The 13,865-nt window shown below is 43.1% G+C and overlaps 2 protein-coding genes across 2 annotated transcripts in view; both read right to left on the reverse strand.

Annotated features, from left to right (window-relative positions):
* Positions 1-13,865, reverse strand: part of LOC131231846 (glutathione S-transferase F13-like) — a 59,867-nt gene that overhangs the window by 40,509 nt on the left and 5,493 nt on the right. The gene's annotated exons all lie outside the window — the stretch shown is intronic.
* On the reverse strand, positions 2,451-5,756 carry LOC131231845 (glutathione S-transferase F13-like). Its single transcript, XM_058228150.1, has 3 exons — positions 5,538-5,756; positions 5,398-5,446; positions 2,451-3,082 (listed from the first exon to the last, which is right to left on the reverse strand). The coding sequence occupies exons 1-3, from the start codon at positions 5,685-5,687 to the stop codon at positions 2,631-2,633; spliced, it is 651 nt and encodes a 216-aa protein (XP_058084133.1). The 5' UTR covers positions 5,688-5,756; the 3' UTR covers positions 2,451-2,630.

Genomic DNA, 13,865 nt, shown 5'->3' on the forward strand with positions numbered 1-13,865 from the left:
CTTCCAAAAGCCAAACTTCAAACCATTGAACTTTTTAATCCCCGCTTTTCCTTCTCTAACATTTCTACCACTCAAAACCAAAAGCTCTAATATTAGCTGTTGGGAGAAGAGATCCCTTCTCGACCACACACAAAAATATCGAAATCAAATGAATTAGGGTTTACATAAAAAAGATTTGTGAAATTATGAAATTGCTTTCTAGGCCAAGGGTTATACCCCCAGACGCCAACCATGTCACCCCAACAACCTCAGCACGGAGCACAACTCGCGACAGTGTTGACTAGATGAACAATACATTTTTGATGATTAAGCTCAATAGATCTTAACATCTGTGAGTAAGATTCTTTGGCAACTGAGATAAGCAACATTATGATATAATGTTGCCGCGTTGTTGGCCATCGAAGATCTCTAATTTGTCTTATCATGGATGGCAATTTACTGATGCAGGGCTGGGCCCACGTCGGCCATAGCCTAGCCCTGGTCCCTGATCCTTGGCCTTAGCCTTAATCAGACTCTTTTTCTTCTTTTTTCACAAACACCACATGGGCACTCAAAGTCATGATCTTAGTGTTGAAATACCCTCAGTCCACAGCTAAGACATGAGTTGGAATCCGCCTTAATTGGGCTGAAAGCCTATAACAGTATATTTTAAGTACACCGTTATCCAATTAGTGTGATGTTAGACATTCCTCTGTCCACGATAGAACCCACAACTTAAATGTGTAAGAAAGGTGAGCCCAGACCATTTTTTTTATTTGGTGAAAACTAGCATGGGAATCTAGCCCTTTGTATTGTACCAGATCGAGTTGTGGTAAGGGCCGTACCCATCTTCACACAGACACATACACATGTGCCAATATGAGACACGTGTGAGATTTGAACTTCCCATGAAATAGGCTGAAAAGGTTATATCATCTGCCATTAAAATCAAGCTATTTCATGTATCAAGTGATCTACAACACATGAAATAATTTGTACTGAAAATATATTTCAAATGTTACCCGCCAAAGAAGTGGAATCGCCTATTTTCAGTTACAACACAAAATTCCTAATGGAAGGCTCAGATCTTTCACACATGTTCCATATTGGAACATTAGAACATGTAACAATGTATGATGAGCAAGGCCAACACATAACACATCTATAATCACACCATGTAATTCACTACATTCATTTATCTAAACTTTATATAATGTGAGCAGCTTTTGGACATTTTTACCACCACAATTAGTTTACATAGGAGCCAAAACCTTTGGATTTCAGGTGTCAACAGGCCGAGTTTGGGCTAAGTCAAACTCTGTCCAAACCCGGCCTGCATTGTTTAATCCAGGCTTAAACCCGGCACAAGTCTATGATGGGCCAAAATAGTCCAGCCCCAGTCCGGTCCTAAATGTTTGTGCTGGGCCCAAGAGAGAAATTTGTTGCATGGCCAAGAAATGCGGATTGTGTCATTGGTTAGTACTGTATTGACATGGCAAAGTTCCGTGGACCCCACCATGATGTATGTATTATATCCACACCTACATCTATTTTGCTAGATTATTTTAATGTGGCCCTCCATCGGTATTTTGTTAGCCGTTCGCAAATTGAACGAGTTCAAGAAGGCTCCTTCAACGAGTTAGTGTGGTGACTGAACAAACAGAAAATGGGGAAGCGGGGGATCCATAGCCCAAGTGGATCACCACACCACATAAAGAAGTGGAGACAATTGAGTTGAAACTTTCTTCGGCCCCCATATGTTTATTTTGCCATCCAACCTATTCATAAGGTCACATGGGTCTGGATGAAAGGAAAACACAAAGGATCAAAAACTTTCATGGCCCCGGGAGAAGTTTTAATGGTCGGCGTTCAATCCCCACTACTTTTTGTGGTGTGATGAACTTGAGTTTTGGATCTAACTCATTTTTGGACTCATATACTAAAATGATCTGGGAAAATAAACAAACGGTGTGGATATAATACATACATCATGGTGGGGTCATGAAACTTTTATGTGTCAAAACATTTAGGTTGGTCCAGTTGGAGAGAGAGATGTGGGAAGGGTGGGTTGCAGGAGGAAAAAGGGAGTGATTGTAAATGTCTTTGAACCCTAATGAGACAGGCTGGGCTGACAGGCTGTTTTACACATCCATACCTGACTCGATTGAAAAGCAGTCTTGAAAATTAAGCCTGAGCCCAGTCCAGTCTGAATCCAGCCCGAGGTGAGCTAGGCCTAAAAGCTCAACAGACTAGCCTGGTCCATTGACAGTCCTACTTGGACAGCGGAAGACTTTTAAAATGATGGCATGGATTTCACTAACACCACCACAAGCTGACACCTGACAAATTCAATGGCTAAAAATTCATGGGCTCTAAATGGTAAAGATCATTAACCCATAAGCAATTTCCAAATAGAGATCAACACAAGGTGTGGCCCACCAAATTAATAGAAAGAATAAACCATCACACCATTGATAAACAGATACGGGCATTATATATAATCAGCAAAAATGCTGTATTGCAGGAGATAATTACTCAAGAAAACATATTAAATATCCAAACCAACAGATGAAAATGAAAATGTATCTATAAGTATGATATCCTCATCCTTTTATTTCAATCCCAAAACCACCCTTCAAAATCTAATCCGTTCATGCAAAGTTCATATCCGCCGTGACTTTCTTGATGGCTGGCCGTGATGAAATGCTGTCCCACCAGGCCTTCACATGCGGGCGTGAGGTAATGAGAGAAGCTTTAGGAGTCTTCATGAGGTAATGAGTGTATGAGATGTGATGCAGATCAGCTAAGCTGAAGAAATCCCCAGCTAAGTACTTGCTCTTTGACAGCCTCTCTTCATAGACATCGAGAACCTTGGCCAGCTTCTCTGCATTCTCCTCGACCACTTGATTATTTGTGGTCCCACCGAACAATGGACTGATGGAGATCTGATAAACAATGGCTGAGATTGGAGGATTGAATGTCTGGGACTCCACTTCCAACCACACCTCAACCAATCCTAATTCTTTGAGGTTGTTAAACCTCAGAAGATCTGTACCCTTCTCTTTGTACTTGGTCGCTACGTACCTACTGACTGCGCGTGATTCTGACCGTCCGATCAAGATCAAATGGGTCAATTAAGGAATTAATGATAATAACAGTAGTTTGTAAAGTAGAGAAAGTTGTTAATAATGGCACAATGTCTTAACGTGGGGCCCACCTTGATGAGTTTGTTGTATATCCATGCTGTCCATCTGTTTTTCCAGCTCATTTTAAGTGTTGGCCCAAAAAGGGAAGTAAATCCAAGTCTCAGATGGACCACACCACAGGAAACAGTGGTGATTAAAGATCAAAAACTTCTTGTGGGACACAAAAGTTTTGGATCAAGCTGATATATATATATATATATATATATATATATATATATATATATATATATATATATATATATATATATATATATATATATATTCACTCCATTCATGTCTTTTTGACCTTCTCATCAGGTTAGATGACAAATAAACGTTACGGGGGGCCCTAGGAAGTTTTTAATGATAGGTGGTCAATCACCACTGTTTCCTGTGGTGTGGTCTGCCTGAGAGTTGGATCTGCGTCCGTTTTGGACCCACCTCCTAAAATGGGCTGGAAAAACGGATGGATGGAATGGATATACAATACAAAGATCAAGGTGGGCCCCACAGTCACGGCCTGACAATCCGCTCTCAAAATTTTTAGATGGAACAAGCGTAACCCTTCGATTTGTGGGCCGAAAAAAAAAAACATTCAACTAAGAAAAAGCATAGGATGGCAAGCATGGATGCTCCCAGCTGTGTGACTTTTAGGGGCATAGACCGTCCGTGCAGTGGGCCCAGGCAGGTGAACGGTCGATATTACTGAACTGTACTCCCGACCATGCCGACAAAAACATCCCGGATTGGAAGATCTTATCCATACAACCTTTTATCATCTTGTGGTTGAATATGGACCGTTGTCGTATTTCCTTCTTTATATGTTTAGTTTTTTTCAGGACTCCCGACTTCCTACAACACTTCTTCGGAGAGCCACATAACAAAAAGCTCTGTGGGGCCCACCATGATGTCTGTGTGCCATGTGCTCTGTGGGGCCCACTATGATGTCTGTATGACATCTGCCCCGTCGATCCGTTGTACCAACTCATATTTAGGATGTGAGCCCAAAATTTAGGCAGATTCAAAACTCAAGTGGGCCACACCACAGAAAATGGTGCGGATGGCAATCCCACCATTGAAATCTTTCTGGTGGTCACTGTGTTGTTTATATGCCATACGATAAACATGAATCTCAATCCCCACTGCTTTATGTTGTGTGGTCCACTTGAGCTTTGGATCTGCCTCGATTTAGAGCTACCTTGATAGCGTGTTAATATCTGCACCGTCCATCCGTTTCTAAGGCTAATTTTAGGAAGGGATCTCAAAAATTAAGCAGATCCAAATCTTAGGTAGACATATACCATTAAAAATTCCAAAGGGCTCATCCTAAGGTTTTCATATGTTTATTTACAATCCAAACTGTTTATAATGTCAAGGAGATTTGGATGAAGGGAAAATTACAAAGATCAGCTTGATCCAAAACTCTTATGGCCCACAAAAACTTTTTTGAATGGGCATTTATTAATGTTTCTAGTGGTGTGGTCCACCTGAGATCTGTATCCTCCTATGTTTTGGGAATGCAAGTTAAAATGAGATGGAAAAATAGATAGACGGAGTGGATATATAAAATATAAAATATGTTAGGAACTAAGGTGTTACCCGGATATCAGCTAATCCACTCCAGAGTAACTCGGCCATTTGACAGCACATATATAATTAACCAATCAAATCTCACCACGTAATCATACCACTGCTGAAAGGAGGGATTGATTGCCTGCGTTGGGAAGCTGCTAGGTGAGACCACTGTGGTCCGTGATAAAACCACGCCGTTCATCAGTTTTCCTGATCATGTTAGGGCATGGGCAGAAAATGGCGCATATCCAAAACTTCTGGCGTCCACACGAATGTTTCAACGGTGGATGTTCAATCTTGACTGTTTACTATCGTGGGCCCACTTGAATTTTGGATCTGCCTCAGTTTTAGGCCCATGTCCTAACTTGATCTGGAGAAAGAGATGGGACGGGGTGGATTTCTCACAAACATCATGATGGGCCCCACCTAGCTTTCCGGTCGCAGGAAAGGTCTCGCAACGTGAACATGTTCCGGCCAGGGGATCCACATGGATGTGTTGCACCCAGATCTTTGATTTTCTTTTCCAGCCGCAAATCTTTTCTAACACACACGAGATCAACGATCAATGTCCAGGATCATGTTCACGGCAATCCCCACATAATGAACGGTTCGGATCTTTTATACGTGCACTATGTTGACGCATGCGACGAGAGAAACTAACCAAAGAGCGTAAGATCGCCGTCCTCGAACGCGGGGATTTGACCGAACGGCTGTAAAAAAAAAATAATAATAATAATAAACAGAGAATAAAAAAGAAATTTGGGAAAGCGAAGGACGAAGAAATGGTACGACGCGTTGTACGTTTTTGGTGGCGAGGTAGGAAGGCTGTTTGTGTTCTCCTGCCGCGAGATTGACCGGAACTAGTTCGAAATCGACGCCTTTCTCGTTTAGACAGAACATAACACGTGAGGCGCACGTGGACATGGCTGCACCGTACAACTTGAGTGCCATTTCTCTGAGGAGGTGGTGGATACACAGATGGAATGGTGTACAGCCCTCTCTCCCTGAGTGGTATGAGCTTTCAAGTGTAGATGAAGAGCTATAAATAGCAGGATTTCGTAGACACGTGGCGAAGTTCGGCTCGTCAGTTCCATTTTTCTTGCTTTCTCATAAATCGGATTGCGTAATTACTCAGTACACTCTTATCGTACTTTGTAAACTCATTTGGGCCCACCTTGAATGTATGTAGTCTATCCACGCCGTCCATCCGTTTTTTCATCTAATTTAAGGCGTTGAACCGAAAATTGAAGCATATCCAAAGATCAAGTGGATCATACCACAGTAAACAGTAGGGATAATGATTTCCACCGTTGAAACCTATTTAGGCCCCACAGTGATGTTTATTTGTCATCCAACCTGTTCATAAGATCATATAGACATGGATGAAGGGAAAACACAAATATAAGGTTGATCCAAAACCTCTGTGGCCCCAAAAATGTTTCAATGGTAAACGTTCAATTCAACTTTTTACTGTGTTGTGGTCCATTTGAACATTGCATGTGCTTAATTTTTAGGCTAATGCCCTAAAATTATCTGATAAAATGGATGGACGGAGTGGATAAAATACATAAATCATGGAGGACCTCATGGAATTTACTCAGTACGCTAACAGTAGTGAGTTACTGCGCAGTCCGCTTTCCTGACTGTGGAGCCCATCCTGATGTATTTATCTTACATCCATGCTGTCCATCCGTTTCTTTCAGCTGATTTAGGGCATGGGCCTACAAAATACAGCAGATCCACATATCTGATTGACCACGCCACAGGAAATAGTTGTGATTGAATTCCCACCGTTAAAAACTACCTGAGGTCCACGGCAATGTTTATTTGCCATCCAACACCACACTAATATCAGCTTGATCGAAAACTTTGGTTGCCCCCAACGAGTTTTTAATAGCAATCACCACTGTTTCCTGTGGTGTGGTCCAGATCTTCTGAATTTTTGATCTCTGCCCTCAAAATGACATGGAGAAACGGATGGTCGGCATGGATGTAAGGAACATAAATCAAGGAGGTCCTCCGAGTCAGGGATCCACATAAGCCGCGCCCGAGATCCACGCAGTCGAGCATGGGAACTAAATCACTGTGGAGCGGATTCGGTGAGGCGCCGGCCCCACCCAAGACGGTAAGGCACTTGAAGTTACCGTGGGGCCTATCTTGATATACTTATCATCTATCCACTCCGTCTATCCGTTTTTATTGATTATTTTAGGTTACAATCCCAAAAAATGAAGTATATCCAATTATCAGGTGGACCATTTCATAAGAAACAGTGGTGATTGACCATTAATGCTCGAGAAAGGTTTCGGATCAAGCTGATATTTGTTTTTTCCCTTCATCCATGCTTATGTCACCTTATCAACAGATTGGATTGTAAATAAACACTATTTAAACATTACTTTCTACCCTAAGAAGTTTTTAATGGTAGGACTGTCAATCACCACTGTTTCTTATGGTATGGTCCACATGATGATAGGATATGCTTCATATTTTGAATAATGTACTGAAATGATTTATAAAAACGGATGGACGGCGTGGATACAAAGTACATACATCAAGGTGGGCCCCACAGTAAGGGGCGCATAGTCTTGGCCTCTTGGGTGAGGCCGGGGTCTCACCTAATCCGCTCTCCAGTCGTTGATGGTAAAAAGAGAAAACTATGATACTACGGCAGACGTTGATGGTTCATACACAGGCATTAGAGAATTGTACGCTTGGCATATTAATGACTGAAATTAAACTGTCCAAATTGAGTCTGTTGATATGAAATTTAATAAGCCGACGTCTGCATTTTTTTGGACGGATTTGATGAAAAATAAACCGTCCCTCTTTTAGAGAACAAGTGTCCACAAATCAAGGGACAGGATTGTTCAGCCAATATGATCTTTGGACAACAACCTATTCAAAGTGGGTCCCAAAATTTGTACTGTTTTTTTAAAGCTTATATAGAGCATGATCATAGTTTCTGATTGCCTTGTGTATCAACCATCACACTCTGTCAGAGTATCAAATAACTCACCCCAAAGAAAAGTTCTTCATTTTGAAACGCGGATCTCAGCAGTAAAGCAACTAAATATCGGTCCACATGGCGTGGATGTAGTAGGAGATCACCCACCTTGAAGAGGGGAAGTGCCGTAATCACACTGGATGATCTTAGCCATCCATTGAATGACTTCCGTTCAAACACTAGGATCCCGCCGCCCGTACAGATTTCGGGCTGTGCCCCACCGACGGTTGGGCCTATCAAATGGAAGGCATGCTCCTTGTGCGCGCGTGCCAAATCTCTGGGCATTGAATGATTAGAATCTGACTTGGATCCAATGGTGGTGGAGTTGAATTCAGTTCAAACGATGGGACAATACATCGACTTATCTGAACCGTCCATTAGGTCCAACATACGTAAGAAGGTCTAATGAAAAATAAAATAAAATCACATCAATTTCGATGGTCTAATCCATCCATGAGACTATCTTTTTTTTTCAATTATTATATAGCAATTCGTTGATAACCCATGTATGCTATGCTTAGTTTTATGTTTGTTGTTGTTGTTCAATTAGAACATGTGACCATCTTTATAATGAACGGTCCAATTTTAGTTATGCGTGTATGATTAAATTAGGTATCCATTGTGCCTGCCTCCTGTTCAACTCGAATGAATTTGAATGCCAGTAACCCTAGGTTGCGAATTAACCAAATTAGGACTATATCCATGAAGACTTGGCATGACTAATCATTCATCCATTGTTAAGTGATCATGTGATTTAACTGGGGAAGGATTAGTCATTTTGAATGAAATCATTTTGCCTTGGAGATGGGACTTTTCTTTCAACGGCAATGGCTTAAATCGTGTTTCTTAATAAAATAATAAAATATATATGAATTAAAAAATAAAGGCTGGATTACCAATTTTATTAATTAGAGTATTAGGTTGAGGTACCACAAATAAAATTAATCCAAAATTAGCCCAATTGAGTGGACCAGATGGGCCATGACAGGACCAAGTGCGGGCCGCCAAGCCAGATGACTGTTTACCCTTAGCAACAGCCCGTGCGGGCTATACCGCAACGCGGGAAGGTCAAAAAATAATAAAAATTTAGGGAAGCATAGATCTCACTGGGCTTGTGAGCCATCATGAACCACGGACCCAGTGGATACTCAAAAGTGGAAATCTGGCACCTGTCAAATGCACCCCACCAATGCCAGAATTAGAATCTGGCACTTGTAAATAAAACTGAGACACCGGGCTTTTCAGCCGTCGGATTTCTTCAAAATTTACGGTGAAGGTCTAATGTATTTTCTTACGCCCATCCACAAAACCTGGGACCCGATCGTGGCACGATGACCGTTGATAGCAAATCGGACCCGTACGACCAAACCCCATATCCGATCGTTTCCAAAATTTTCATGGCCCTTCATCGGGCCATGGAGCACCTACCCTATGAGTTTCAGGGTCAGAGGGCCACCAGAACTGCTCCAATCACTGGAATGGACCCCGTAGGGCCATTTAAAGATCGGAACCGTATGATCAAACCCCATATCCGTTCATCCATTTGCTCTCAAACTTTGCATGACCCTTCATCGGGTCAAGAGACACCTACACACCAAATTTGGTGGCCAAGGAGGTGCTAGGGTGGGCCCAATCCAATAGGGAGTCCTAGAGGACTATTTTGAGAAATTGTTGCAACTTAAGGCCAAAGGGCCCAAGTCTAAGAGATAAACCCTAGCTCTCTCATAACTCTCTCATTTACCACAACTATCAAGGAGTAAAGGGAGAGCAAGAGAGTAAAGGAGAAGAAAGAGAGCGTAAAGGTGAGCAAGGTGGATCTTAGATTGAGGTGGGGCCCAAAGAAATCAAACCTCACAACTCCCTACCTCTTCTCCAAGAGGAAACCCTCTTCCGCGACCGCCCACTCATTCCGTTGATCGTCTAGGTGAGATCCATCACCCATTTTTTCTTGAAACCCTTGCGATGAGAAGGGATTTACATGAGATTCTAACATATGAATATATGCTTTAGGGATTCCGGCCGTTCGACCCCAAAAATCCACGCTCCTAGGTCGTTTTCCCAAACCTACAATGATCCAAAGGTGCGGACTATTATCCTTAGGTGGCCTAGCACCAATTATAGTAGGAGTTTAATGATTTTGTTTATTTAGGATGTTGTATTGAAGAATCTAGAGGAAACCTAGGAATGGTATATTATTGGAATTGTATGGATTTGCATGTTTAATTCTCATTTGATGTTGATCTTACCTCTCACATGATTTGGTATATGAATGATTACATGCTCATGTTTGTTTGATTCCTCTCATATGTGTTGCTTCCTAGTGTGTATGATTTATTACTCTTGTGTATTTGATCCCGTGAGGTGTAGGAAGTGCTTAACTTCCTCCCTAATCCACACCACTCACATGCACCTTGTTCATGATGTTGTAGCTTGCTTGTTAGAAGTATTTGAACTATATGTTGAGATGTATGTGAACATGATACTGTTACGCTAGTTGATCACCTTGATGGTTGGCATGTTATGAATCGTTCTCAAACTTTTGGGTTGGTCAGGAAACACGAGGAGAGACGATAGTTCCGTTGGTAGGGCTACCCTGAGGCTAAACCCATGAATTTGGCCAGATGCGCATGGGCGGCAGTAGTTTGACTATATGACTCGTGCCGTCCAACCTACTTACTGACCAACCTTGTTCATTAATCATGTATGCTCACATATGTATGAAACCTAGAACATTATACAACCGTTGTAACCCATCGATAATCAAACTGAAAACTGGTCCATCGCCTCGTGAGCCGAGCATGGTGGAATGGGACGCTGTGTCCGAGCTGTCGGCCTACGTTGGGGTGTCGTCGCCTCCCCGTAGTAACCACGAGGGATCCCTTTCTCTCGGCACTCCCCATTTACTTGAAGTCAGGGATGGGGAACCCGACGGGATCAAGGACCGCGGGGCCTCGGCCTCGCAACTAGTTTAGGGCATTTGATATGTGGGGTGTAACAGAATCTCCAACCTACTTGTAACACCCTGAAAATCGGGGGTCGTGCATACGCTCGACTCCTGAGTTCCCGGGGTCACTTATAATCGGTTTTCATTAATATGCGATTAATCCAGGTTTAAAGGCGTAGCATGGAATTACTTGAAACATGAAGCACGATCACAACTAGTCTGCTGAAATGAAAATAGATAATTATATACAGGTCCAAAAGGATATAAAAAGGGTCGCATCAGGCGTTGCCCAACAAAATCACAAAAGGAATATCATGTCCAAAAGAATAGAGCTAAGTCCACAACTCAACGATCCAAATCCTGTCTACTAGGCCGATGGGGAACCATCCATCAGCTGAAAGTAAGAGAACTCGTCCTCCTCCTTGAGGCTCGCATCACCAGGCTCCACGAAATCTGTATCACCTGCATCTATGAACGGGTCTGGTTGGTGTTTTAAAACACCGTCCCAGAGTGGGAGTGAGTGATCAACTCAGTGGGTGCTATTAGCCATGAGTTGTAACAAGCATCAATTATAATAAGAATTTAATGAAAAGCAATCAATCATAAACATCTATCTAGTCTTGTTAATGCGCATGCATGCAGGATGATATAATGTATGCCCTCACCACAACACTCCCTCGAGCGATTCCATCTAACGATCGCGTATGACAACACTCCCTCAGTGCGACCTCGACTGCCGAGTCGCCAACCTAGCTAATGTCATGCTATGATGATGTTAACCGGGTTCTTAGTTAAGTCCATTCATCCAGCAGATTTAGGAATCTAATACACTCTACGTATCAAATGCCCTGAACTAGTTGCGAGGCCAAGACCCCCCAATACGTGAGGCCGACACCCCGTGATTCTTGACCCCGTCGGGTTTCCCCCATCCCCGACTTCAAGCACATGGGGGGTGCTGAATGTGGGATCGCTCGCGGTCACTACGGGGAGGCACGTCACCCCAGCGTAGGCCGACAGCTCGGACACAATGTCCCATTCCACCATGCCCGGCTCACGAGACTGTGGATCAATATTCTATCCGGTATCGATGGGCTACAACGGTGGTAGGGTGTTCCAGTTTCCATATATATATGTGAGCAAACAAGGTTAACAAACCAGGTGGGTCAGCCTGTGGACTAAACCGCACGAGCCCAGGCAAGTATGTGGCCGAACGACATCGGGTACAAGTGACCCATGTAGTGTAATACCCTGAAAATCGGGGGTCGTGCATATGCTCGACTCCCGAGTTCCCGGGGTCACTTATAATCGATTTTCCTTAATATGCATTTAATCGGGTTTAAATGCGCAGCCTGGAGTTCCTGGAACATGAAGCACAAATGCACCTGTCGACTGAAATGAAAGAGAACTAGCATATATATATACACACACACACATATACATGACCAAGAAAAAATAATAAAGGGTCGCACATGGTGTCACCCAATAAAATCACAAAAGAATAATATCTCCAGAGAGAATAGAGCTGAGCCCTCTGCGCAGCGATCCAACGTGCCATCTACAGGTCCGATGAGGGCCCGTTCGTCAGCTGGAAGTAAGAGATCTCGTCCTCCTCCTCGAGGCTCGCATCACCAGGCTCCACGTAATCTGTATCACCTGCATCTATGAACGGGTCTGGTTGGTGTTTTAAAATACTGTCCCAGAGTGGGAGTGAGTGATCAACTCAGTGGGTGCTATTAGCCATGAGTTGTAACAAGCATCAATTATAATAAGAATTTAATGAAAAGCAATCAATCATAAACATCTATCTAGTCTTGTTAATGCGCATACATGCAGGATGATATGATGTATGCCCTCGCCACAACACTCCCTCGAGCGACTCCATCTAATGATCGCATATGACAACACTCCCTCAGTGCGACCTCGACTGCCGAGTCGCCAACCTAGCTAATGCCATGCAATGATGATGTTAACCGGGTTCTTAGTTAAGTCCATTCATCCAGCAGATTTGAAAATCTAATACATCCCACATATCAAATGCCCTGAACTAGTTGTGAGGCCAAGACCCCCCAATGTGTGAGGCTGAGACCCCGCGATCCTTGACCCCGTCGGGTTTCTCCCATCCCCGACTTCAAGCACATGGGGGGTGCTGAATGTGGGGTCGCTCGCGGTCACTACGGGGAGGCGCGTCACCCCAGCGTAGGCTGACAGCTCGGACACCGTGTCCCATTCCACCATGCCCGGCTCACGAGACTGTGGATCAATATTTCATCCGGTATCGATGGGCTACAACGGTGGTAAGGTGTTCCAGTTTCCATACATATGTGAGCAAACAAGGTTAACAACCAGGTGGGTCAGCCAGTGGACTAAACCGCACGAGCCCAGGTAAGTATGTGGCGGAACGACATCGGGTATAAGCGACCCATATAGTCTAACTACTGCCGCCCGCACGTACTGGCCCAAACGTATGGGTTTAGCCTCAAGGTAGTCCTACCAACGGAACCACCTTCGCTCTCCTCATGTTCCTGACCAACCCAAGGGTAGGAATAGTGACTCATAGCATGCCAACTACCAATGTAACATCAAGCATATTCAACACCATGTTCTCATGTTGCTCAACATATAATTCAAATTTCTCTAGCAAGCAAACTATTAATATCATGAATAAGATGTATGTGTGTGGTGTGGGTTGGTGAGGAAGTTAAGCACTTCCTACACCTCAAGGGATCAAATACATAAGAGCAAAAGAATCATACACAAGATGAATCAACACATACGAGAAGAAGAAATCAACCAAACATGAGCATGTAATCATCCATACACTAGATCATGAGAGAGGTAAGATTAACATCAAAGAGAAATAAACATGCAATTCATACAATTTCAACAATATGTCATCCCTAGGTTCCTCTAGATTCTTCCATACAACATACCAAGTAAACAAAATCATTAAACTCCTACTATAATCGGTGCTAAGCCACCTAAGGATAATAGTCCGCACCTTAAGGAGAGATTTCCATTCTTTGAGATCTTAGGGTTTGGGGATTTGGGTAAAACCACCATTTCCTAAATCAAAATCAAGAAAGACAACATTAATACCTAGAAATCTACACTAAGTTGCTCTATTGAAGGGAAATATACCATTCTTACCTCCGCTTCTTGGCATGGGTGGGTTTGGTGG

Source organism: Magnolia sinica, chromosome 17, assembly GCF_029962835.1.
Source record: "Magnolia sinica isolate HGM2019 chromosome 17, MsV1, whole genome shotgun sequence".
Taxonomy (NCBI): Eukaryota; Viridiplantae; Streptophyta; class Magnoliopsida; order Magnoliales; family Magnoliaceae; genus Magnolia; species Magnolia sinica.